We start from the raw sequence: 25,061 nt of genomic DNA on the forward strand, positions 1-25,061 counted from the left end.
CTGGCTGAGACCATTGATGGTTTCTCCCTCAGTACCCTGCACAGCACCTTTGGCACTGTGAAAACTAATCAGTAGGGAGGGGAGCATGTTGCCTGTTGGGCTAGAGATTGTGATTTCCCTGTTTCTAAGAGTCAGTGTTCATGGTGCCTCTGTCAGTAATGTTTTACCATGTAGTTGGGTTGGCAACCAAGAGCAATGGCCAGAGTCACCATTTTGCAGACCTCTAAGTCATTCTACTTCCAGGGAATTATTCCTAGGCTTTCCACTTAACAACTCTATTGTATTGTCAAGCCATGCAAGGTAGTATTTATCACTTTGAATAAAATAGTTTCAAAACTAGTGATGTAAAATAATCATTAATACATTTCTTTTTGTTTTAAAAGTACATCCTAGTATTTTATCTCATATCTAAATGCATGTAATAGTTTTTGTTGGACTATTTTTTCAATCAGCTATTTATAAAATGCCATATAAATTTCCTATAAAATATACGTCTGTATATTGACTCATTATTTCTCTTCTCAAGTTTTAAGCAGGGTCTGAAAACGCTTGGTGTTTTAGAGAAAATTCAAACTTACCCAGAAGTATTTTATAACATCCTTTGTCATAAACCTGAGAATCTTTCTGCAAAAATCCTTAGTGATCTTTTCACAGTCCAGGGATTACCAGATGTACAAACTTTGAGATTTTGGAACAGTTACTTACAGGCTATAGAAGGTATGTGGATTCTTTTCAGTATATTTACTGGGGTTTTGCTTTTGCCAATAAGAAAATTTAAATCTATTGTTTGTATTTACAAAGGAAACAAGTTACCCAGCATACTTATATCATAAATACTTATGTGTCTGTGTGTGTGTCTGTGTGTGTGTGTGTGTGTGTGTGTGTGTGTGTTTAAGAAGGAAAGCAGCCTTAAATATGGATGTTAGTACTAGCAAAGAGCAGTTGTAAAGCTGATTTCTACTTCATCCTTTTCAATTTAAAATAAACTGATTATTCTGTATCTACTTTATTCACTACTCCATTAGTATTTGTTAATAAATATTAATTACATGTTCCATTTTTTAAAAAGAGAAACTTTTAACTTTCAAGTTGAAATTTTCTTGAAATTTTTGTTTTTTTACCATGTACTGTTTTCTTCAGCATTTGGTAGGCTATCATATTAATTAATGATTACATAAAAGAAGGATATAATAAATAGGTAACCTGTTTTTTTTGGTTTTTTTTTGTTTTTGTTGTTGTTTTTTGTCATACATTAAGATTCGCTTATTGAATGTACCGCTTACGATACATTGTGATGTAGTTTGCCTTACATGAATGGTAGGATCCATTCCTACCATTGTTTTCAGTCTAGTTGGAAAGAGTCTATGCTGACAATATGTTTTGTAGATGTTTCTGTTGTCTCTAATTGCTAAGTACTTTTAGTAATTGTCTCTAATTACTTTTCAGATGGTAAATCGGCAACAACAATGGAAGACATTCTTATTTTTGCAACTGGATGTAGTTCCATCCCACCTGCTGGATTTAAACCCTCTCCTTCAATTGAATGTCTACATATCGATTTTCCTGTTGGGAACAAATGTAACAACTGTTTAGCTCTACCAATCACCAACACATATAAAGAGTTTCAGGAAAATATGGATTTTGCCATAAAAGACGCTCTAAGACTAGAAAAGGAAGAAGAGTCTCGCTCACTCCCTTGGACATTAAAGGATACTTCTAATGAAGAAATGCTTCTTTAAAGGCTGCTATTAATAACTGTATCTATCAATCATCACTTTTGAACATTCTGGCCAGCTTATTGGCTCAATAAAATTTATGTCTCTCTTCTAAAGGGATGTTTTGGCTTCTGAACCACGGAGGGTTTGGTCAAGACATTCTGGTGGTATTTGGTGATAGCTTTCTGTTACTGTGCTTTCTTTATGACGTCAGTGTAAATATTCTTCCAATGGTTGTACGAACTATTCATCTGTACAGGTGCTCCACTATGTCAGCATGACATAAGAAACCCTGGGTCCTCGCTTTTCAAGTTAGATTCACTGGTGTAGAATGAACGACACAGCTTTTGCGGTTTTCCATTTTTTTGTTTGTTTGTCTCTTTTTTGTTATTTGTTTTTCTCTACATAGCCCTGGTTGTCCTGCAACTGGCTATGTGGATAAGGCTGTCCAATTTCTATATTTTAAAGCATTAAATAGAAAAGTTTGAAAGTCATCTCATAAATCAGAGATATGGACATGCTTTTCTATGATTTAATTTTTAAATGTTTTTGTAATTAAGTGACCAATCCAACAATTAAGTACCGACTAGTTGGAAATCCTGTATAAAAAGCAGAGCTATACAAATAACTCTGGAATTTATGGGTACTGCTGATATGTTTGCAGGTGTACTTTTAAATGCCTTAGAAAGTACATCTTGTTCAATGCCTTGTATAGTCAGTGTGTCTCACATGTCTGAACAATGTCTGACTGTCGTGGTTTGGCTACATTACAGCTATTTATTATCAAGATTGTTGTACGATTGGTAAGATCTTACCATAGCATTCTATATTTACTTTCTTTGCTTTCAAAAGTTACATTGTATAAGCAATAAATAAATAATTTAAAACTACAAATAGTAAAAAAAAAAAAGAAACAAAAAACAAACTCTAATTTTGCCCATAGATATGTGTAATGTATTTTGTATATTCTTTATAAACTATTTATTTTTCGATTTTTATTGTTTTTGTGATAGGGTGTGTCTGTTCTAAATCTGCAGTCCTCCAGCCTTAGTCACTTAGATGCTGGGGTTGTGATGTACACCAATGTTCTCAGCAATGGTTATTCTTTTGACTATATGAATAATACAGAAGGAACAGGGAATCGCGCACTTAAGGCAGCTCAAGATATACATAGTCTCTCGCAGGGCCTCATGGCACACACCTGCAACCCCTGCTCTTGGGAGGGTAAGTCAGGAGGATCGGGAGTGACAGAACAATTTTAAGGCCACTGTGGGCTACAAGAGACCCTGCCTTGACAGATAAGTGGAGGAGCCACTCACAGTAACGTCTTCATTTGTGGCCTTACAAATCTAGTGCCCTAATCTATTATAAAATATAAGGAAGACGAAGCCCCAAGTTTCACTTTAAAGTATCATGGGAGTTTAAGGGGAAAAAAAAAAAAACAGAACCGATTTGATATTGGTAATGTGCTTCTTAATGCCAAAGGAAAAAACTCAAATGTAATCATAGTATCATTTTGTTTGTTACCTCAGAACCTAATAAAGTTCCTTTTTTTTTTTTTTTTTTTTTTTCCAAACTTGAGCATACAGCATTAAGGCATTTCTTTATCTTGTATTACATTTTGCTGGATTTTCAAAAGTAATTAAATGATCCATCTTCGAATACTTTAAACCTCAAACTCAGCAGGCAGGTTTAATTTCAAGTATGTTGATAAATGGGATCTTTACATCTTAACCTAGTTAGTTCTCACGTTTTAAAAGCTGTTGTGTTAGGATGTGGCGCTTTGGGCTGCCTACAAGTTGTATTTCGCTGTTACTGCACTTATTGTATCTGTAACCATGGCCTTAGTGGTAAGATGGTATCAGTAATAACATATTTACTTCTTAAAGTGGAACATGGACGTAGGTTAATCTTTACAATCGAGGCTTATCAGTGAAATTGCAACATTACTGTGTCATTTTTTTCCTGTTCTTTTATAGCATAATTCTTACATTCAATCTTAAGTACTTAGTTTCAGTATTATGAAGGAACAATTTTGTGTTTGGTTAAGTAAAAAGCCTGCACTACCATGGTCTCTGTTGTCCCCCTAATTATACTGGAAGCTTTTGTTACCTGTACATTCAACATTAAAATGCAAAGGACATACACAGGTAAGTTTTCCAGGTGACTTTGCCTTAGCATCCAGTCACACTGCAGTGGTAAGAACTAGAGTCTGTTGATAAACACAGTTACTGTCACATCATTGTTACAAGGTAGTGGTTATGCTTCAGATAATTCAGTGTCAAGCATGAGAACACAATTAATGATGCATTACTTGAATGTATATTATCTGTAACTTAAGAACATTTGCAGCCCTTGAAAGAGACCCAATTTTCAATTCTGATTTTGGCCATTTTCAAATATCCAAATTAGTCTGATACCTACTGCACATCAGATACTGTCCTCAGAAACAGTTTATAATTCAGTCTGTTTAAAATATAATTAAATCTCATAGTGCAGAGGGTATATAGCCCAGTGATAGAGTGGTTTGCCTAGCTAGCATGTGTATGACCTTGGGTTTCATCCACAGTGTCACCAAAAATTTAAGAAAAAAGGCATGAAAACTTATAATAAAGTTTCTAAATGTTTTTATGCCACCAGATGTCAAGTGTTAATAGAAATTAAACTTACTTGAATCTTTCTTAGCAGTTACTATTGTTCTAATGAAACACCATGACCAAAAGCAACTTGGGGAAGAAAGGGTTTATTTTGCTTACACTTCCCTATCACTGTCATTGAGAGAAGTCAAGGCAGGAACCTTTAGGCAGGAGTTGATGCAGAAGCCATGAATGATTGCTTAAGGCTTACTGGCCTGCTGTCCATGGCTTTCTCACTTGCTTTCTTATAGAACCTAAGACCAACAGCCCAGGGGTGGTACCACACACAATGAACTGTCCTTCCACCACCAATTGCTAGCCAAGAAAACACCCTTCAGGTTTGCCCACTGCCTGGTCTTAGGGAGGCATTTTTTTCAATTGAGGATTCTTTCCCTTAGATGTCTCTACGTAGATTGTGTCAAGAATGTAATAAGGACATGATTCTTTTTTGGTGCAGATATTTCTCATTTCTTCCCTATTAGCATATAGTTGTACAAAACAATGTATCATGACATACATGAATGTCATGAACTTTGGTCACATTCCTCCTCTTATTGTGTCATACTTAGCCCGTGCTGACTCCCACTAGTCTCAACCAAATACTCCACTTATAAAGTTAGTAATCTTATTAAAGTGGGTAAGATCCAGATCCTTTATTATTCATGTTTGAGAGATTGGGGAACCCTTAAGAAGTGAATTGTTCTGGGCTACTATGCTATGATAAAACTATCCCCCAATGTGGTTTAATTAAGCCAGAAAATCTGGAGTCAGATATACACAACTACAGTAAATTAACATTCTGAAGCCATAATTTTTATTCTGATTATAATAATACAACGTAAGTATAATAAGACCAAGAGAAAATATTGGTATTTGCTTTGCAAGTGCTGTTTTATATAGTTATTCTTCTGTGGGGTGTATTTTTCTTTATGTTTATTCCCCACACTATACACTATTCAACAGAAACACAATGTATAAATGTTTGCATTGTCTTAGTATTTTACATTAATGTGCCTTACAGTCTTGGAAGGAGTTTATGGTCGAACTTAAATGGTTAAATGGCAAATTTGTACTGAAAAGTGGGAATGCTCAGGTGTACTAAAATTGAACTCACTGCAAGGTGGAAATGCCATTAGGCTTCATAGTTCGTGGATACTAGAATCCAGAATATTTTCCTTAAGGCAGAAACTGTTAATAATTTCCACTACAACACACCTAGGTTGTTGAAGCTTCCTTTAAAATATTAGTAATAGCACTGAAGAAAACCTCAATAAACATTCTATTTGATTTCTTAATGCATGTGTCAGCTATAAAATAAAAGCTTTAATTCTTGCAGAATCCAAATCCTGATTCTAGGCTAAGGTATTTCCTGGTGGTTTAAAAAACAAGATATCCTGTTAACATTTTATAAAGATAAACATTTTTTATCTGTCAAATAGAGCCCATGTTTTTATTGTAAAATGTAATCTTGCCTTTAAAAAATAGAAAAAATAATTTTGTTATTTCGAAAGCCAACTTTTTGAAGGTATTATTTTTTATCTCAGAATCCGGCTGCTTCAGAATTAACACTTTAATGAAATGTCTTCAGTGAATTCACTGAATTGGTAATAAGTTGTCACTGTATTTATTTTTGACATTAATAAAATCTATTATACAAACGGTCGATAAGGGATTTATTTCATAATTACAGAGTTTAAAATGTACCAAAGCAGGCTGTGATCATCCAGATTCTTTTCAGAATAATGTTCGTGGTTGTTCTGAATTCGCACTGCTGACAGGAAGAAATGCTGCCCTTTGGCTCCTCCGTGATTTTTTACCCTAGCTGACCGAAACCATAAAGCTGGTCATTTTGCTTATGAAATGAGACAGAAATCTGCCGCGTTTGTAGTAAACGTTTTCAGAGAAAATAGGGAAAGGGCATTTCTGCTGTGAAGGGAATCACGGCAATGCAGTTTCCAGCGTTTCGTGTAGTCTCGTAATTTTTACGACGTTTTAAACCCCGTGAAAAGCGCGGTACGGACCTGACGGCTGGACCCACATCACAAGTCCCCGCCCAGAGAAGCAACTGAAGAGCAGCAAACCTCGGAAGGCTCGGCTGGATTGGTCGGAAGCGCTGCGGGGACTGGGACGACGGACGAGCGCTGGGACCGACGGGGCGGGGCGGCTCCCTCCAGGCCCGCCCCCTCTGACGCCGCTTCCTTCCGGGGCGGGAGGGTGAGCCACGTCATCTTCGGGCACCCAGTGCCAGCCGGGCAGTGGATGGTGGGAAGCAAGATGGCGGCAAGTGCCAGCATTCGGGAGAGGCAAACAGGTATTCGTTATTCCTTGTCTGCAGTTCGCGCCGGAGCAGAGCAGCGATTTGCCCTCTGTCTGTCGCCTGCGCTGGTGGTGCGCGCAGCTCGGAGTTGAGCTTCTTTAGCTGCGGCCCTTTGAAGTTGTAGGGAAGGAAAGACGGGCTTTCCAGCCTTTGCCTGTGGTACAAGAGAAGGAGCCTCTGTAGGCTGGTTGCTGCACAGCTCCGTTTCTTTTGGTGAAACTACTGAGAGCTTCAGGAGGCCATCCCAGCTAGGACTGGCAGCTGGTATTTTCTTTCTTATATTGCCACTTAACAAGGACTGTAGATTTGTGTTTCTCCCTATTTTCAGTCTCCCAGGCTAGCTTGGTTTTCACTTTCAGTTCTAAGGTTTTTCAGAACTGTTTCCGACATTTGCGCCGTAATTACAGAACCTAAGTATTCTTCTCAGAGCTCCTTACTTTATGCCATCTTCTTTGGACCAGTCTTGGGAGAACCTGAAGAAAAAGGCCAGGTGATAATGACTTCCTCCTGCAGCTTGCTGGAAGGGACTGGAGAATGTCAAATTAGCAGCGTCCCATTTCAATTGTTCGACATGTTAGTAATATTAAAGTGGTATAATAGTTGTATCTTAAGTAGAGCATATTTGTACAACTTCCATTTATTCAGAAAATATGAAGATACATATTACTTCCCTTAACTTTTCTTTTTATTATGAGATAGTCCTGATTTTCTGTCAACAACTCTAGTAACTTGGTAATTGCATATTGGCCTCAAAATAATGATATATTCATAACTATATATATTTATTATATATATGTGTGTGTGAGATTTATATATACTACTTGTTGAGAAACTATTCCAAAGAGAATAGAAATATGTTGTGAGCCATCAAGAATGTTTACATTTTAATTCTCCTGAAATTATGCTCATTTGTATGAAAAATAATTGGTTACAATCAATACAACATACCAGAAGAATCTGGACTGCACCTGGTTCCCTTGTCTTAAAAAAAAAAAGAATTTGATAGATTTGAATGTAGCATACTGAACAGAAAGCGTACTGAAATGTACTTTATATTTCTCAGTAGATAATTCAGTAAAACCTGTGAGACACAGTAAAGCATAACTTAAATGTTTTCAAAAGTCCAAATATGATTTGAGGAATGCTTGATAATTCATTTTATTTGCAAACAAATAAAAGCCCAGTTTTTCTTAACAGTTTGGGTCCAATAGCTTAATAAAACCAATGAATTAGATCTTCCTACCCATGAGCAAAGCTGTTCTGGTGAAAGGGATCCTTTTAAAAGTTGAATTTATATAATAGTACATTTTTAATATGCAAACATTGTAAAACATTAAAATCTAATATCATATTTTGTCTTGTAGAAGAAATTCTAAACAGTCTTATTAAATAAGAAACACAGAGCCAAATACCGAGTTAAAAGCCCAAGAGATCAGAGCCTTTAGCTTACCACTCGCTGCCGTCCTTCCCCTGAGAGAGAGCTTCTCCTGTGTGACCCGTCTTTTTATTGCCTTTCTGTTCTACCTTCTCATTGGCTTTAAAGCCAACCACATGATTTCCTCATTACTGCCTGTCTATATAGACCTCCATGTCTCTATGGTTGGTACTAGGATTAAAGGTGTGTGTCACCATGCTGGCTGTGTCCTTGAACACACAGACTCTGCCTGCCATGTGATTGGATTAAGGGCATGTGCTACCACTGCCAGACTTCTGCTCAATGGCTTGCTATTAGCTCTGATCCCCAGGCAACTTTATCTATTAACATACAAATAAAATCACATTTCAGCACAAATAAAATATCACCATATTGTCTTTTGGTGGAAATAAACTTCATTGTAGCAAGATTCTACGTTATTACTATCTTGCTTATGCTACATCAGTTATTAAGTAGTTATTAAACTGTAAGTGGATCATGTCTTATTTTCAGAAGAATAAAATCCTTTGTGTTATAACATTAGAAGTAACATGCTGTGGTGGCACACGCCTTTAATGCCAGCACTGGAGAGGCAGGTGGATCTCTGTGAGTTCGAGGCCAGCCTGGGCTACAGAGTGAGTTCCAGGAAAGGTGCAAAACTACACAGAGAAACCCTGTTTCGAAAAACCAAAACCTTGAATTCTATTGAGAATATATAGGAATAACAATCCTTGAATATCCTAGGTTAACAATGCTTTGATACAAAGTAGTTTGTTGTCAGTTTGGATGGATGAGCTAGTAGTTTATTTATGTGCTGAGAATTTATCATTGTTTTAGGTAGTTTCTGTTGTTGTCTTAATTTTACAGATGAAGAAACTAAGATACAAAGTCATTAACTAGCATGCCTGTTTCTTGCTTTGTCTTCTGAAATACCTGTCACCTTGTGAAAACTTCGTGAATTAAAGTAATATAAATTGCTTGTGATTCTTGCAGGTTCTTCCTTATCTCCTTGCTTCTCAGTGTTGCACAGCCCACATCAACTGCTCTTTCTCTTATTGTGATCTCATCTGGCCTCTTGTTTAAAGTATTTTATATGCTGGTGTCTTTGTCGGTGTTCTGTTGCTGTGAAGAGACACCATGACCACAGCAACTCTTATAAAGAAAACATCTAATTTTGGGTTGCTTTTAGTTTCAAAGATTTAGTCATTATCATCTTGGTGGAGAGAATGGCAGCATGCAGGCAGGCATGGTGCTGGATAAGTAGCTGAGAATTGTACATCCAGATCCCCATGCAGCAGGAACAGAGAGTCTCTAGGCTTGGAATGAGCTTTTTGAAACCTCAAGGCCCAGTCCTTATGACACACTTCATCCAACAAGGCCACACTTCCTACTCATTTCAAATAGTGCCACTCTCTGGTATCCAATTATTCAGGTCTTGGAGCCTAAGGGGGCCATTCTCCTTCAAACTACCACAGCTGGTAATTCCCAGGTAGACCTCTATTCTGAATGCAGGCCATTTGATATCAGTTAATGAAAGCTTTGTTCTTATAGTTGCTTATGTAAAACTACATGTGATTTTCTCTTTTTCTCTTTTTACTTTAACTCAATTCAGATTTCTTAGTAAATCATTCCAGTTTTACTCTACAGCTATCTGGTACCTGTTGCTATCCCTCAACACAGCCTCCTTGAGTTTCTGCCTGTAGTTTTTGCTTTTACAACCTTGTTTCCTTTCATTCTTTTACAGATAACACCTACACTAAATATGGCACACATTTGCCCCAAACCTTCTAATAGCTTCTTATTTTCTTTATGGTATAAGGAAGTGATCTCCAGGTCCACATATGAGCTAGTCTCTGCTTACCTTGCTCACTTTATTACCTTCCCCTGACCACACACCTGGATACTCCCACCCTCTGTATTTGTATCCTCTTGGTGAGTGACTTGTATGGCTCACTTCCTCTAGGTCTTTACTCAGATGTGTGTTTCTCAGGAGGCCTTCCCAATCACTACCCCACCTCACTTTTCTCCTTTCCTGGTCCCATTTTTCTTCACAGCATTTAGCATGATCTCATACATCACATGTTTAATTATTTTGTAAATGGCCTTTGTCCCTCATCAAGAATAATGAAAACTGCACGAGGAAACATAATTTTTATTCAGTTTGTTTGTTTTCCTCTATGTGATTCCCTATAATTAGGGCAGTATCTAGCACATGGTAAGCACTCAATAAGCATTTGTTGAATGAATGGATGGATGGATGGATGAATGAATGAATGAGTAAACCATTCATACAAATAAGTGAAGAAAATTTTCTGGGTAAGGGTGAAGCTACCTTAACCAAATGTAAGAATGTAGGGTAATATATTTAGAGCCCATAAAGAAAATTAATTTATCTTTTCTGTTAGAAGCAATGATTTAAGCATGGAGAGTTAAACTCTGATGACGTAGAATTGCATTCTTTTATCACTCTTTAAACATACGCCACGTGCTTCATTAGCAAATTAGTTGTATCAGAATGTCTTTGAACAAGTTAGCCAAGGCTCAGAGTTGGAGAAGCTTTCCTAATTGAGCCAAGACCGATGTGACATTATCTGCTGCTACTGGCCTTTCATGATGCAATGAACTAACATCTACTAACTCTGGAGACTGTCAGGTGCCAGCTTACATGACAGCCCAGCTGTGGTTCTTCATGCTTGCCATTGGGGCAAGACTAGGACCGATGCTCCTGGGAATGGGCTTTTCTTGTGTCTTTGGTGTCTGGGCATAGAAGGAAAGCACACTGAGAGCATAATCAGTGCAGGAGCATTGGGTCCGTACCGTCTGTGTTGATGTTTGTGCAGGACCACGGCCTCTGTCACTCTTTGAAGCGGGCATCAGTTGTTGGTAATGTGTACTATTGTAGAACCAACGTTTTGAAGGGGAAAAAAAAGTTGGCTGGCCTGGCAAGATGGCTCAGCAGGTAAAGGCACTTGCCACCAAACCTGACAACCTGAGTTCGATCCCCATGACCCACATGGTAGAAGAAGAGAGCCAACGCCCACAAATTGTCTTGTGGCCTCCACACGTATGGCATGACATATGTGCATACATGCAGGTACACACAATAAGGAAACATAAAAAAAGAGAAAAGTTTATATACTCACATAAATATCCTAATTTACTTAGCTCTCTGCATCCATGGTTTCTGCAACTGTGGATTCAGACAACTGCAAATCAAAACTATTATAAGTAAAATATGTCTGTACTAAATGTGTATAGACATTTTTCTTGTCATTGTTCCTTAATGCAGTACAACAAACAACCTGTCATTTACGTTGATCTAGGTACTGATACCTTAAAGGAGTCCCCCTAGGTTAGATCAAATACTATACCATTTTATTTTTAAAATATCATCAAAAAGATTTATAATTAAATGTAAGGACTTGAGCATCTAAGGAATTTTGGTATCTAAAAGAGGTTCTAATGGGGGTGACTGGACAGTGTGCGCAAGTGCACTCTTTTCAGTGATGGTGCTGAGCAGCATCACACCTACCTCCCTTAACTTTTAAGTGTTTATAACAGCTCTTTCAATAGGTGATATGTTGTAAAGTTATTTGTTTGTGTATTAGATACTGCTGTATTCGTAGTTTGGTGTTGCATGAATTCTAAATGGTGTTATAATAAAAACCCAGAGACAGATAATGGTGTAAATGCTGAAAGATCATGGGAAACAAGCCACAGCCATTTCTCACCTTGCTGTCTCCTCAGCTGATCCACGAATCCTCAGACTGAATGCTTCTGAGTCCTCAGCCAAAAGACCTCTAGTTCCTAAATCTTCACACCTTCATGCCTTTCTCCACCTAGTCATTTCGCTTCCTATCTCAACCTTCCTAGTGCAGGGATTAATGGCGTGTGTGCCTCCCAAATACTGGGGTTGAAAGTGTGTGCCACCACTGCCTGGCTCTGTTTCTCTCCTAGACTGAATTAATCTAGTGTAGCCCAGTGTGCCCTTGAATTCACAGAGATCCAGATGATTCTCTGTCTCCCAAGTGCTAGAATTAAATGTGTTTGCCACCACTGCCTGGCTCTGTCCTCTGATCTTCAGGCAAGTTTTATTTCTTAGATTACAAACATTACCACATTTTAATAATAAAAGAAGGGTATAACTAATATAAGAAAAACTACATACAATAAGTACAATAACTATATACAATATATAGTCAAGAATTACATTAATAATATCCAGTCCATTAACATTTGACAAATTCAGAGAAAATATTCTATTATTTATCCTATTTTGGTAAGTCCAAAGTGTAGAACCTAATTTGCTTTCTATCCTAACTTGTATTACCAACCCAAAACTATCTTTTGATGTCTTTCAAACTTTTACACTTTAAACCTCTTTAGTAAGTTGTGGTGATATATTGTGTTCCCCAATATATATGTGTACCCTAATAAAACTTATTTGGGGTCAGAGAACAGAACAGCCACTAGATGAGACATAGAGGCCAGACAGTGGTGGCACGCAACCTTAATCCTAGCATTCTGGAGGCAGAGATCCATCTGGATCTCTGTGAATTCAAGGCCACACTGGAAACAGAGCCAGAAATGGTGGCACATACCTTTAATCCCAAAAAGTAATGGCAGGAAGCAGAAAGGTATATAAGGTGTGAGGACCAGGAACTAGAGACTTTTAGGCTTTTAGCAGCAGTTCAGCTGAGACCCTCAAGGTAAGGACTCAGAGGTTTTCAGTCTGAGGATTCGTGGAAACAGGATCAGCTGAGGAGTTGGCAAGGTGAGGTTGGCTGTGGCTTGTTCTGTCTCTCTGATCTTTCACCATTCACCCTAATATTTGGATCCAGGTTTTTTATTAATAAGACTATTTAGGAATTCATGTTACAGTGAGTTTCTTTTCTGAATTTGTTCACAAGGAAAACTATAACTATCTGGTCTTCAACTCCCTCAGAGACCTGAGAAGGAAATAATATTATTCCTTCTCAAGGAACTGCAGGCAAGCGATTTCCAAAATATGTGAGAAATGATAGAAATAGCTGGCTGCCTGGACAGTCACTCAAGGTTCCTCTGCAATGTTGGGGCATCTATCTTCAGCCTACAGGCCAAGCATATCGGACAGACTTATTGATGAAGCAGAATTTTCTGAATTCTGGGCTGTCCTACATTGTCTTGGCAGAGTTTGGCAGTCATTTCTTTTGTGTCCTGCTTGTCCATTTGGACAGCATACTGTTAGTGGTCAAGACAAGAGCACTTTCTTGCTCAGTGGCTAACTTTTGCCACAAAGAAAGTAAACTCCATAAGGAATTTCTTCAGTGCCCATCATCTCTGAAGTATATTAGTACTGCCAGGAGCAGACATGTCTCATTGTCATAATAAATAAATAAATAAATAAATAAATAAATAAATAAATAAATAAATAAATAAATAAATAAATAAATAAAAAGAGTCTGTTATTAAAACATCTTAAATGCTATATTCTGTAGATTTCTGAAGTCTTTAAAGACAACCTGTCTATCTAAAATACATCTCTGTTTGACTTTGAAAACATAACTAAAATGACTACAAGTTTGATTGTAATAGATGAGTAACTACTAACCTGCATTTCTTTATAGCCTAATTAGTTGGTAATAATAACTTTCAAGGTGTAGAAATTTGCATGACATTGTTAAATGAACTGTATAGGTACAATACCTTGAACAAGATTAGAAGTATATGTACTACATTATGTTCCAACAAAAATAACCTCAACTTTGTACCAGTATACAAAATTTGTATATAATAAACAAAAATCCAATCCAATGTAAAATATTTAAAACTAGTAGTTGTTTTTTAAAAGTAGATTCAATAATCTACCTTTTATCTTACCATATCTATATTCTCCCTTTTTTCTTTTCAAAGTAGATTCAATAATCTACCCTTTTATTCTATCAACCCTTTTATTCTATCATTTCTGTATCTTTTTTTCAGAGTAGATTCTATAATCTACCTTTTATCTTATCATATTTGTATCCTTTTTTTCTTTTCAAAACAACCCTAAAACTAATCTCCTTTGTTTAGCTTTTTTCCTGATCATTAACAATAACAACTTGTAACCAACCACCCTAAACAATGACAATTATCCATAACCCATTGAATGACCAAAAATCCACCCACCCCACCTCATGGGAATATGGGCGTCATGTTATGTTCTTAAAATTACTTCCTGCTGTCTGGGGGCCAAGGCATCTTTAAAGACTCCTGAAAAGAAAATTTGGGGTTAATTGTCAAGTCCTGGGAGAGGCCGCTGTATTATTTGTTGTACAGTCTCAGGGTAATGAGAAAGTGCAGTTTGTCTCAAGTCCTGGATAGAGACGTCTGTGAGGCTGGATCATCTCTGCTAGCCATTTCGGAATTGTCCTGAGTAGTTTGCAGTCCAAAGCTGATCTTTAGGTAGTGTTTGTCAGCCAGGTGGAGTTATGGTAGTCCATGTGAAATCATTGTTGTGGGATTCCATCATCTTTTTGGAGACCTCAGAGATCACATTAGGTCAGATTATTACTTTTCTTGGTAATTTTTTCAGAGTAGTTCTTCAATCTTTGGATGCTTATTTGTCCAAAGGTCTTTAAATTCTTCAAAATGGTTGTTTTTATTTTCTGGAAAAGACAAAAACAAAAACCCTTCCCCAACCCTAACTTTGTGGAGTTTCCAAATCTCATATTTATCATTTTTGATTTAAAGTTTCTCCTGAATGTTTTGTTCTCTTTTATAGCTGTTCTATCATCCAAAGCAGTATAGTTTTATAAATAGACATTAGTCTCTTTAATTGCTCTGGGAAGGAGTTTCTTCCACAATGACAGAAAAGGACTGAATGGAATTTGTCATGGGGATTACCTTGTCTGTCCCTTTTTGACCTACATTGTTGGTCCAATGTCTGCCTTTGCCACACCTTCTGCATAATTCAGAAAGGATGGGCATTCTGTTGGGATTATTCTTTGAAAAAATGTTTTTAGGAATGCCCTGTTTACAGTCTCCTTTTAGGTGACCTTGTTTACCACAATTGAAACATTTGACATTATTATTTTTCTTCAAACCTCTGGAAATTACCTCTCCTATCCAAGTATCATCATTGTCAAGAGAGTCAATATTCACTGTATCTCGGATCCATTCCTCCAAGGATCCATTGCCTTTAAGGGCCTAATTACCCTTTTGCATTGTGCATTGGCATTTTCAAAAACCAGAGATTCAACTATTATTTGTGCAGCTTCTGAATTTGGTATCATTCTATTTACTGCTAAAGTCAGTCCTTGTAAGAAATCAGTGGTTTCTTTTGGGCCCTGTTATAACTTTAATAAATGACTCAGTTTTCTTTCCTACTTTTTCAGTTATGTCCCAAGCATTCAAGACTGCTGTGTGTCATAAAGCTAGGGTGTGGTTATCATATAAAGACTGTCTTTGTATATCAGCATAATTGCCCTCTCCAAGAAGTTGATCTTGGGAGATTTCCATACCTCTAGCCCTACTCCATTGTTCAAGGGTCTTAGCCTCATCCTTCCACCAGGTCCTCCATTGTAATTGGGGACCAACCTGAAAAGCTGCCGTAACCAAATCTCTCCAGTCTTGAGGGATAATTCTATTACAAGTTGACCATGAATTTAACATCTGCTTCGAGTGCATGCCATATGAGACTATTGCTTCTTTAAATTTCCTCAAATCTAACATTTGTACAGGAGTCCATTTAGCTCTTACACAGTCTTGGGTATATCTATCATTTGGCAGTTCCTGTAAGGTTACTGGATAAATTAAGGTTGGCTGTTTAAAAGCCTTAAGCTGTTTCTCTGTAACCTTATAAGTAAATCTGAGATTGGTTTACTTTTAAATTACTCTGTCTGGGTCTGAATATCTCTATAATTTCTTTTAATGAGTTTTTCTAAGACTGTATCTTGGCATTCATAAATCAACTTTTTTAAAGATAAAATAAGAATGATCAAACCAATAATGTTTATAATTGACAGTATGTCAGTCCCATCTAAGTTAATTATCCTCTCATTTAATTGTCCCATTTTCAGATGATTTAGTTTATTACCAAACAGAGACCAAACCCCTTCCATTGTAATAGTGTTCCCATTTATTTTTAATGTGGGGGAAAAAACCCTCTCTTTTAACTAATTTCTCCCTTTAAGAAATCCCAATTGACTCACCACATCTGCTGACATGCTGATTCATCACTACAGTATGGACTGTAGATTATTCTGTATTACCTAAAATTCAAATGCTTTTAAAAATCAAAGTAGCCTGGCATGATGGCACATGTCTGTAATCCGAGCACTCAGGGGGCCGAGGCAGGCAGATCTCTGTGAGCCTGGTGTACATAATGAGTTCCAAGGCAGCCAGGGTTACATAGGAAGGCCTTGTCTCAAATAAATAAAGTAGATGTCAAGGTAGCCAGTCCTTTTTTTTTTTCTGTGTTTTTTATTCTGTGTGTCTTTTATATCATATGTCTTGATCCCATTCATTTCCCTATCCCTTCACATCCACCCTCTACCCCTGCACCACCCTCCCCAATAAAACAAATTTTAAGAGGAAAAAGGGGAAAAAATTCAAAAAGGGAGAAAATTAAAAATCTCATCATGGAAGCTGCAGTGTGACACAGTGAGTCATGCTGTAAACCTCTTTGTCCATATATTTTTACTTACAAGTGTTGATTGCACAGTCATTGGTCTGGTTGAGGCCTCTGGTTTCTGCTACACTATTGATGCTGGACTCTCAGTAGGACTCTTCCTGGATATCGGGGTTTTGCTCTGTGTTGTGGAGACCCTGCAACTTTGAGTCTGCGTGTCAGTTCCCTTCACCTGCTCCAGCAGATCATAGATGGGGTGGATGTTGGGGTGGGCCAAGTCATAACCCTTGTTCTGGGCCAGGGCAACTGTAGAGTTGGTCTGCCAGCCAGTTCTCCCCTGTTCTCACCACCAGGGGGAGCTCTCGAGCATTGCCCCAGCTAATTCACCTCTTGCAGCAGTGAGCAAGGAGTGGGGCCAGTTCTGCTTTCAGGCCCTCAGGGTCAGCTCCCCCACATCTGAACTATTAGGGCCAGCTCTATTGTGTTGCCCAGGCGAGGAACAGAGGCCCCTCTCCTGAGTACTGGAGCTGGTGAGAGGTAGGGACAGCCCTCCAATTCTTATGACCCCAGGGCCAGCTCCTCCACCTGTCTCAGGCATTGATGGGGGTGGGCAGAGGGCATTTCTCCTCCTCCCATGGGTAGCCAGACTTAAGTCCCTGATTTGTACATTTTCTTGAATGCTTGGCCATCTCAATTTTAAGTGCTTGCATGCAGGAGGTCATAGTTTTGATCCCCAGCACCACATAAAAACTAAGGAGTAGCCGGGTTAATCCCAGCCCTCAGGAAGCAGAGGCAGGTGGATCTCTGTGAGTTCGAGGCCAGCCTGGGCTACAGAGCGAGTTCCAGGACAGGCTCCAAAGCTACACAGAGAAGTTCTGTCTCTAAAAAACAAAACAAAACAAAACAAAACAAACAAAAAAAAAAAAGAAAGAAAGAAAAGAAAAGAAAAAGTAGCGGGTGTGGTGGTGCATGCCTGTCTGTTATCCTAGTATTTAGGAGGTAGAGGCAAGAACATTAGAAGCTCAAGGTCATCGTCAGCTATACATGGAACTTGAGGCTGACTTGCTGAGACTATATCTAAAAAAGAAAAAAAAAATGTCACACAGACATATACACACAGAGAGATGTAACACCAGCGTAGTAAATTTTCATTTCCTTAGAAAATGTTTTTTATCTACTGTGGTCTGTGAACAGATGAGCAATGAAAGCCACAAAGTACTGCTGTATATAAAGCATGGCTGCTCTGGTTTTTGAAAGTGGTTAACTTCAGTTATTAAGTATCTATTGCATTATGAAGTTTCATTTTCCCCCAGGATTATAAAATAATTAAGTTGTATAACTTTTCAGTGGGTTTATTGGCTTATTCTCTTGAGTAATTAAAAATTAGACCTACTGTTCTGGGTTTCCCTATGAAGCAGTTAAACATGCTATAGATAATCTTTGTTTTTATAAAGATTATTCTTAATCTATGCTTTCAGCCAAATGGTTAGCAGGCAACAGTAGCAGTTAGCTCGTAAGGCTGTTGCAAGTTCATGATCAAAGCAATTCCTTTTGGTGCGCATATAAAAGGCTGTGGGATAGTCAAGACAAACAGAAAAGGGCTTTTTCAGGAGTGTGAGGTTTCTGTTTGTCAGTTTTGTTTCCCACAATGTCAAGGATCAAACCCATGTGTGCTGGGCAAGAGCGAGACCACTGAGCTTTATCCCCAGACCCCAAAGTGCTTTTTTTTCACAGCTTCTTTTGGGACAGGTGCCTTCTTTTTTTGCTCCCAAATGGATGCCAGTTGGTTGTTGATGAAATTATCTTATAAGATCTGACCCTAGTTTTTACACATCCCGTCATTTCATTCGTCAGTTTTGTTAGCATTCACTTGTGCATTTTGTTTATAGTGAGGAAAAAACAAAAGCCTGCTATAAATAACTGATGGTGTAAACTTTTCTTTTCAGTGGCCCTGAGACGTATGTTGAATTTCAATGTGCCTCATGTTAAAAACAGCACTGGAGAACCAGTATGGAAGGTAAGAGCTGCCTTGGTGGGAACTGTGGCCCTTTTTTAGCCCTGAAATGATAGTAATTGGAAGAAATTTCTAGTATATTTTAACTAGAATTCTTGAATATTTTTGTTTTCTTTATTAGCCCCTAGACAATACAGTTGTATACATAGCATGTGTAGTATGCAGGAGGATCGTGTAGGATATGTACAGTGCTCTGTCATTCTGTAGAAGAGACCTGAGTATCCAAGGATTTGGTACCTGGGAGGGTCCCAGAACCAAACCCCCAGAATATCTAGGGACCATGTATAGCTCCCCCTCTCTATATACATGCAGTTGTGGTAACGTTTACTTTGTAGATTAGGTACAGAAGAAATTACCAATAGTGACTATTGCCAGCATCTCTGCCCCTGTGTTTTCAAGGATTGGAAGGGAAAACAAAGGTTACTGGAAGGCAGGCACTGTGGGAGTGTAGCAGTAGGTCTGATAACGACAAAGCATTGGGTGACTGAAGAGTGGAAGGCACACTGGACACAGAGATTGCTCATGCTGTGGGCACTTAGAGCAGAATTGCAGAGGCTTTGCCAGAGTGGACTAGGACACGGGAAACTTGTTCATGCTGCCCCGAGTAGTTGTGTAGTACTGTAATTCTCTATTTAATGTCTTCTGACCGTGCTTGTCTACAGATAACAGACTGCAGAGGCAGAAAGTACAGGTAAGGGGCTCCTGTATGTTGAAGGTTTAAATAGGAGTTTTGAAAGATGGAGCACCTTTTAGAGGCACAGCGGAAAGATTGTAGCGTCTCTAAAGAGATTCCTGGCATTTAAGAATAACATGCACTACAGTAGCAGAAGTTCACCTCATAGCCGTTTCTTTCTCTGTGAAGAGTCACTTCGACACTTGGACAGCCAACCGGTGAAGATCTCATTAGTTAGCCCAACCTCCAAAACTAATAGTGAGTTAGCAGGCTGAAGTGGAGTTCTGTATCCGGGGACATTTGTTTTATTTGTGGTTTTTGTTCGTTTTTGTGGTTGATATTGTTAAGACGTTGTCTTGAATTGTAGGCCAGGCTGGCCTCAAACTCGGTGCAGTCCTGCCTCTGCCCCTGAGTGTGCCATTACAGGTATGAGCCACCGTGTCAGGCTTAGGGTTTTAACGTTTCAAGTCAATGTCTTTGTAATGTTGGAACTTGCTATATTTTAGGGTTTTTATTTTATGTCTATGGGTGTTTTCCCTGCATATATATGTGTGTGCTATGTGAGTGCTTGGTGATTGCGGGGGCCAGAAAAGGGTGTTGGACCCCCTGGAACTGGATTTTCAGATGGTTGTGAACTGCCGTATGAGTGGTGTGAATGAAACCTGGGTCCTTTGAAGAGCAGCCAGGGCTCTTACCACAGAACCCTATCTCTAGCCCCGTATCTTAGTTTTAAAGGGGGCTAAGTTTGTATCTCATCTTCACATGGTTTTAGAAAGTATATATATGGACTAGGAAAAAAAATAAGGCAAGTATGGATTTGTTGTATGTTTAAAGTTCTTTATCAGAGGTTAAATAAAGACTCTACAGTCTGATTTTTAAACTTAGAATATTTTATAAAAAGTTTCTAAAATTGTTGTTTTATTTAAACCTAACTGATAATGTTTTAAAGAATATATACGGATAAGCATTTGGGTAGTGATAGAAGTACTAAACTGAACATGGAAAAGAATTCAGTATAATGATACTAAATGAACTTGACTTCAGTGTTATCTTAATGTGGGTTCTCCGTTGGTTGTTCGTTAATAATGATGTTTAAACAAACCACTTTTTTAAAGGTACTCATTTATGACAGATTTGGCCAAGATATCATCTCTCCTCTGCTGTCTGTGAAGGAGCTAAGAGACATGGGGATCACTCTGCATCTGTGAGTTTTAACGTATTTCTAACAGTGCATTTATTTTCACATTTATTGAGAAAGATTTCTTTGCTCGCCTTGAAGTCAAATTTTGAAGGACTGTTTGCAGAGAAAATTATTGTTAAGTCACAGTACCAATGTAACCCTTTTGCTGAGGTTAAAAATAGTTTCACTTTGAAGCTGTGTAATTCCAGAATTTCAATATTTGTTTCATTTTCCAGTATACTTGAAGATCTTTGAAGAAAAAGAACTAGTGCTCTTTGGCATTCCTCAACCTCTAAAAGATTTTACCTAATTTAAATATGCTTTAAGAGTCTAAATTAGTTTATCAGTAATGTGAACATTTTAAGTGACTAAATGAAGTAATAGCCATCAAATCTTTGCTTTCTTGATTGCTAAGTTTAATTGTCTGATATGTTTGATAATAAATTCCAGTACTGTATAGACATCCTGGTAGACCATCTGGAGGAAAACTGTACCTGAAGAGAAGCCAGTACTCTTATGTACTAAAGGACTCCAATTTTATGGAGTTTTAGCCTACTTATGTTTTGTCTGTTTGTGATGTTAGAATCAGTTTTTATTCTATGATATTTTATTTAATTGAAATATACTATTTTACTCATAATGTAAGGTTGCCAGTGAGTATCATATCAGAATTTGCTTTGATCAGCTTAAAATCTTCAATTGTGTAATGAGTTAGAATATTATGTAGCGTTGGTTCTACTTTTAAAAAATTATTTATTTGTATGTGTGGTGGTTGTGGGTAGGCACATGTGGAGGTCAGAGGACAACTTGCAGGAATCTTCTCTACTTCCACCATGTGGGTTCCAGAGTCAGACTCAGGTCTATAGGCTTGGCCAAAAGCACCTTTATCTGCTGAGCCATCTCGTCAGACCCTGGTAGATCACACTGGCCTTGAACTCACAGAAACCTACCAGGTTCTGCCTCCTGAATGCTGAGATTAAAGGCATGCACCACCATTCTCCTCTTATGTTGATTTGTTTGTTGTTTTGTTATTTTAAGATTTATTTTTAGGGTTGGAGAGATGGCTCAGCGATTAAGAATACTGGCTGCTGTTCGGAGGTTCAATTCCTAGCACCCACATGGCAGCTAAAATGGTCTGTAACTCCAGTTCCAGGTGATCTGGAACTAGACACACATGACACACAGACACACGTGCAGGCAAAACACCAATGCACAGGAAATAAACTTTTTTTTTTTTGAAGCTGAGGATCGAACCCAGGGCCTTGTGCTTGCTAGGCAAGCGCTCTACCACTGAGCTAAATCCCCAACCCCTGAAATAAACGTTTAAAAAGATTTAGTTTTAAGTCTGTGTATGTATGTGTGTCTGTGTGGTGTTATATGCACATGCATATAGGTGCTGTCAGAGGCCAGAAGGCTTCAGATCCTCTAGAGCTGGAGTTTACAGATGGTTTTAGGCTGCCTGACATGGGAGCTTGGAATCAAACTCAGGTCCTCTGCTAGAACAGTATATGCTCTTAACTACCGAGCCATCTCTCCAGCCCCTCCTCTTACGTTAGATTTGAAGTTGCTGACATTAATTCTTACAGACTAAAGTGGTCTTGATGCTTGACAGCTTGAAGCTATCCTTAGGGTAGTACTTTTTAAATATGTCTGGCTCACCACTGCCACCTTACTTAACTTCTTTATGTTACTAGTGAACAGAAAATGTGACTGCCGCATAGTTGGACAACTAGTTAAGAACGGAACTGCTGCCATGTTTGTCCACTAGTGCTGGGCTGTTTGTCTGATAACTTATGGTGGCTTAGCAGCAGTGACAGACAGATGTGAGATCTAACTCCCCACTGGTCCGAGGATGACAAGATAGTCTGTTGTTTGAGAGTAGAGGAAGCAGAGACTGTTGGCAGCAGAGCTTAGAAAGGCTGTATAGCCATGGACAGTCCCTGACAGCCTGGCCTCCTGAATAAAATCCATCTGTGATCTTATGCTCTGAAAGCTGGTGTGGGCCGATTTGAAGGAAATCACCACAGGTTTCTAGAATGGTGGTTATTGACATGTGCATAGTTGGGCAGACAACACACAAAGAAAAAAGCCTATGACTGCCCTCACATACTTGTCATTGCTGGACAGATGGGAGGTTATTAAATGCATCTCTGCTGGCAGCATGAGCACTTTTCACTCTTGTTGATCACAGAGAGATGACTGAAGAGTTACATACCTAGAATGCTACCATATTTCCTATCATGGACATCATAACTAAAATGTTACAATGATGAATAGTTTTATAATGTGAAATTGAGACAGTTAAGTGAAATTATTCCCTGAATCACCAAGAGAAAACTGTAGCATGTCACTGTTGAGATTTGTAGATGATCTCCTGTGCATTCTCTTCAGAAGCAACAGATTAATCAAAGTAGAGTTGGAAATGTAGCTCAGTGGTAAAATGTGTTTAGCATATGCAAACTCCTGGTTTCAACACACAGCATCATACAGAAAATAAAAAGCAACAAAAAAACAGTTAATGTTAGGCTGTAAGGAAATATTCTGTTACTTTTCTTTTGTTTTTTTCAGCTGGCCTCGAACTCACAGAGGTCCGCCTGGCTCTGCCTCCTGAGTGCTGGGATTAAAGGCGTGCGCCACCACCGCCCGGCCTTCTTTTATTTTCATTTTAAAATGGTGATTAATCCATGTGTGCTTAAATTGTACATTCCCTCCAAAGGACCAACGCTGTTTTCCTCCACCCCCCTCCCCCTGTATTTCTATGAAAATGATGTTGACTTTGACTGTATTTAGTTGTCCTTCAAGGAGGGTGGTGGTAAAGGAGAGTATCTGTCCACACAAAATACTAAAAATGTGTAAAATAGGGAAAAAGAAATGATCCTACACATGGCTATACTAGAAATGATCCTACACATGGCTGTACTAGAAATGATCCTACACATGGCTGTACTAATGCCAGCGGTGTGGATTTTCTTTCTCTTTCTAAGGAAAAGGCAGGGTTAATGAAGTGACTAATAGCAGTAGGAGTGTTGTGAGCACTAGTCACTGAGCCACAGACTTCTAGTTTGAGAAATACTCTTTCAATTTTTTTAATTTATTTAGCTATCATGTGCATTGGTGTTTTGCCTGCATGTATGTCTGTATGTCTGTATGTCTTAAACTCTTTTTAAAAAGTGCCTGAGGGGAAAATGACTTGCTGCTGTTTCTGTCTTCTAGTCTTCTGCACTCAGACCGAGACCCGATTCCAGATGTTCCTGCTGTGTACTTTGTGATGCCAACTGAAGAAAATATTGACAGAATGTGCCAGGTGATGGAGGATTCTTACTTTATCTGAAATTTAATCACCTTATTGTTTGAATGTCAAAGCGGACTTTTTCTTTAAAAAAAAAAATCTTAGATGCTCATTATAGAGAATTATAAATTCCTTTACCAGCTTCCACTTTGATTTTTGATACTATATTATAATAGAGTAGATTCACATTTTTTGGCTGCAGAAGCATTTTATCAGTAAATACTAAATCTGACTTTACTGAAGAACTTAGTGGAGCCTGCCTCTAATCCCAGCATCAGGTTGATGCCAGAGGATTGTTGTTTGAAGACCCGGGCTACATAACAAGTTTTGAGGCCCCTCTGTGCTACATAGGGAGACCGTGTCTCAAAACAAGCAACAATAACAAATCTGAAAATAGGAAACCTAGCTGTACCAGCTTTAAAGGCAGGGTTTTACTTTTCTTAGGTGACAGGAGGTCTGAGACCAGGAAGTGTGCAGTTACGTAGGACGGCTATCCACTAGGCAAGTCCCCTGCCTCTTTGATCCGTCCTCTTAGTTTCTTTATGTCTTAGTCACTTTTCCACTTGCTGTGGTAAAACACTCTGACAGAAGCGACTTCAGGAAGGTTTTACTTTCCCTCAGCTTGCGGTCACAGTCCCTTGTGGGGAAGTCACAGCAGCAGACACCGAGGCAGCTGTCACATGGTATCTGCTGTCGAGAGATACCATGAGAGGAGTGCAGTGAATGCATGCGCTCAGGTAGCTTTCCCTTCTCATGGGTCCAGGCTGGAACCCAGAGAGTGAGTGGGCTTCCCACCTCGGTTGCCTAGGGCTGTCCCCCACGTGATTCCAGACCTCAGCAAGTTGACAACTGAGATTAACTCTCCCGTTCGTTTTCATCGTCCTCTGTGTTGTGTCATGAATGCAAGGCGACCAGTACAGCTGCAGACACTGAGTCTGTGTAAATGAACTCTGCAGTCCTGACTGGTGAGTTTGACCTGGAAACTTAGGTCTTTCCAGAAACTCCCAGAGGACTCCTTTCAGTCTCACTGAGTACAGTTAGCTGCAAGAAAGACTGTGGATGTTAATAATTAGATTACTACTGCCCCAAAGAAAATCTGGATTCTTTTTGCAAGGAAGGGGGTGGTTTATTGGGTAGGTGGCCAGTAGTGTTGCCTCAAGTCACATCTGTTATCAAGCGTCACATTGAGCTGCTGCTATTCCCATTTTTAATGAAGGTCATACATTTTATGTT

At 38.6% G+C, this 25,061-nt stretch overlaps 2 protein-coding genes and 1 non-coding gene across 6 annotated transcripts in view; 2 read left to right on the forward strand and 1 right to left on the reverse strand.

The window, feature by feature from the left end:
• The window catches only part of G2e3 (G2/M-phase specific E3 ubiquitin protein ligase), a 37,949-nt gene extending 34,792 nt beyond the window's left edge, over positions 1-3,157 (forward strand). For all 4 annotated transcript variants that reach the window (XM_037210541.1, XM_037210542.1, XM_028869667.2 and 1 more), the window contains 2 exons: positions 527-717; positions 1,447-3,157. In XM_037210541.1, coding sequence (XP_037066436.1) covers positions 527-717; positions 1,447-1,739 — 484 coding nt within the window. In that variant the 3' untranslated portion in view covers positions 1,740-3,157. The remainder of the gene's footprint in view (positions 1-526; positions 718-1,446) is intronic.
• A 3,397-nt stretch (positions 3,158-6,554) lies between these two features.
• Positions 6,555-25,061, forward strand: part of Scfd1 (sec1 family domain containing 1) — an 83,298-nt gene continuing 64,791 nt past the window's right edge. Inside the window, exons 1-4 of the mRNA XM_028869672.1 lie at positions 6,555-6,662; positions 18,619-18,689; positions 20,475-20,563; positions 23,753-23,843. Of these exons, the coding sequence (XP_028725505.1) occupies positions 6,611-6,662; positions 18,619-18,689; positions 20,475-20,563; positions 23,753-23,843 (303 nt within the window). The 5' untranslated portion in view covers positions 6,555-6,610. The remainder of the gene's footprint in view (positions 6,663-18,618; positions 18,690-20,474; positions 20,564-23,752; positions 23,844-25,061) is intronic.
• On the reverse strand, positions 21,773-21,847 carry Trnaa-agc. The gene has a single exon. It is a non-coding gene; the product is annotated as a tRNA-Ala (tRNA).

The sequence above is a fragment of the Peromyscus leucopus genome, chromosome 14 (genome assembly GCF_004664715.2).
Source record: "Peromyscus leucopus breed LL Stock chromosome 14, UCI_PerLeu_2.1, whole genome shotgun sequence".
NCBI lineage: Eukaryota > Metazoa > Chordata > Mammalia > Rodentia > Cricetidae > Peromyscus > Peromyscus leucopus.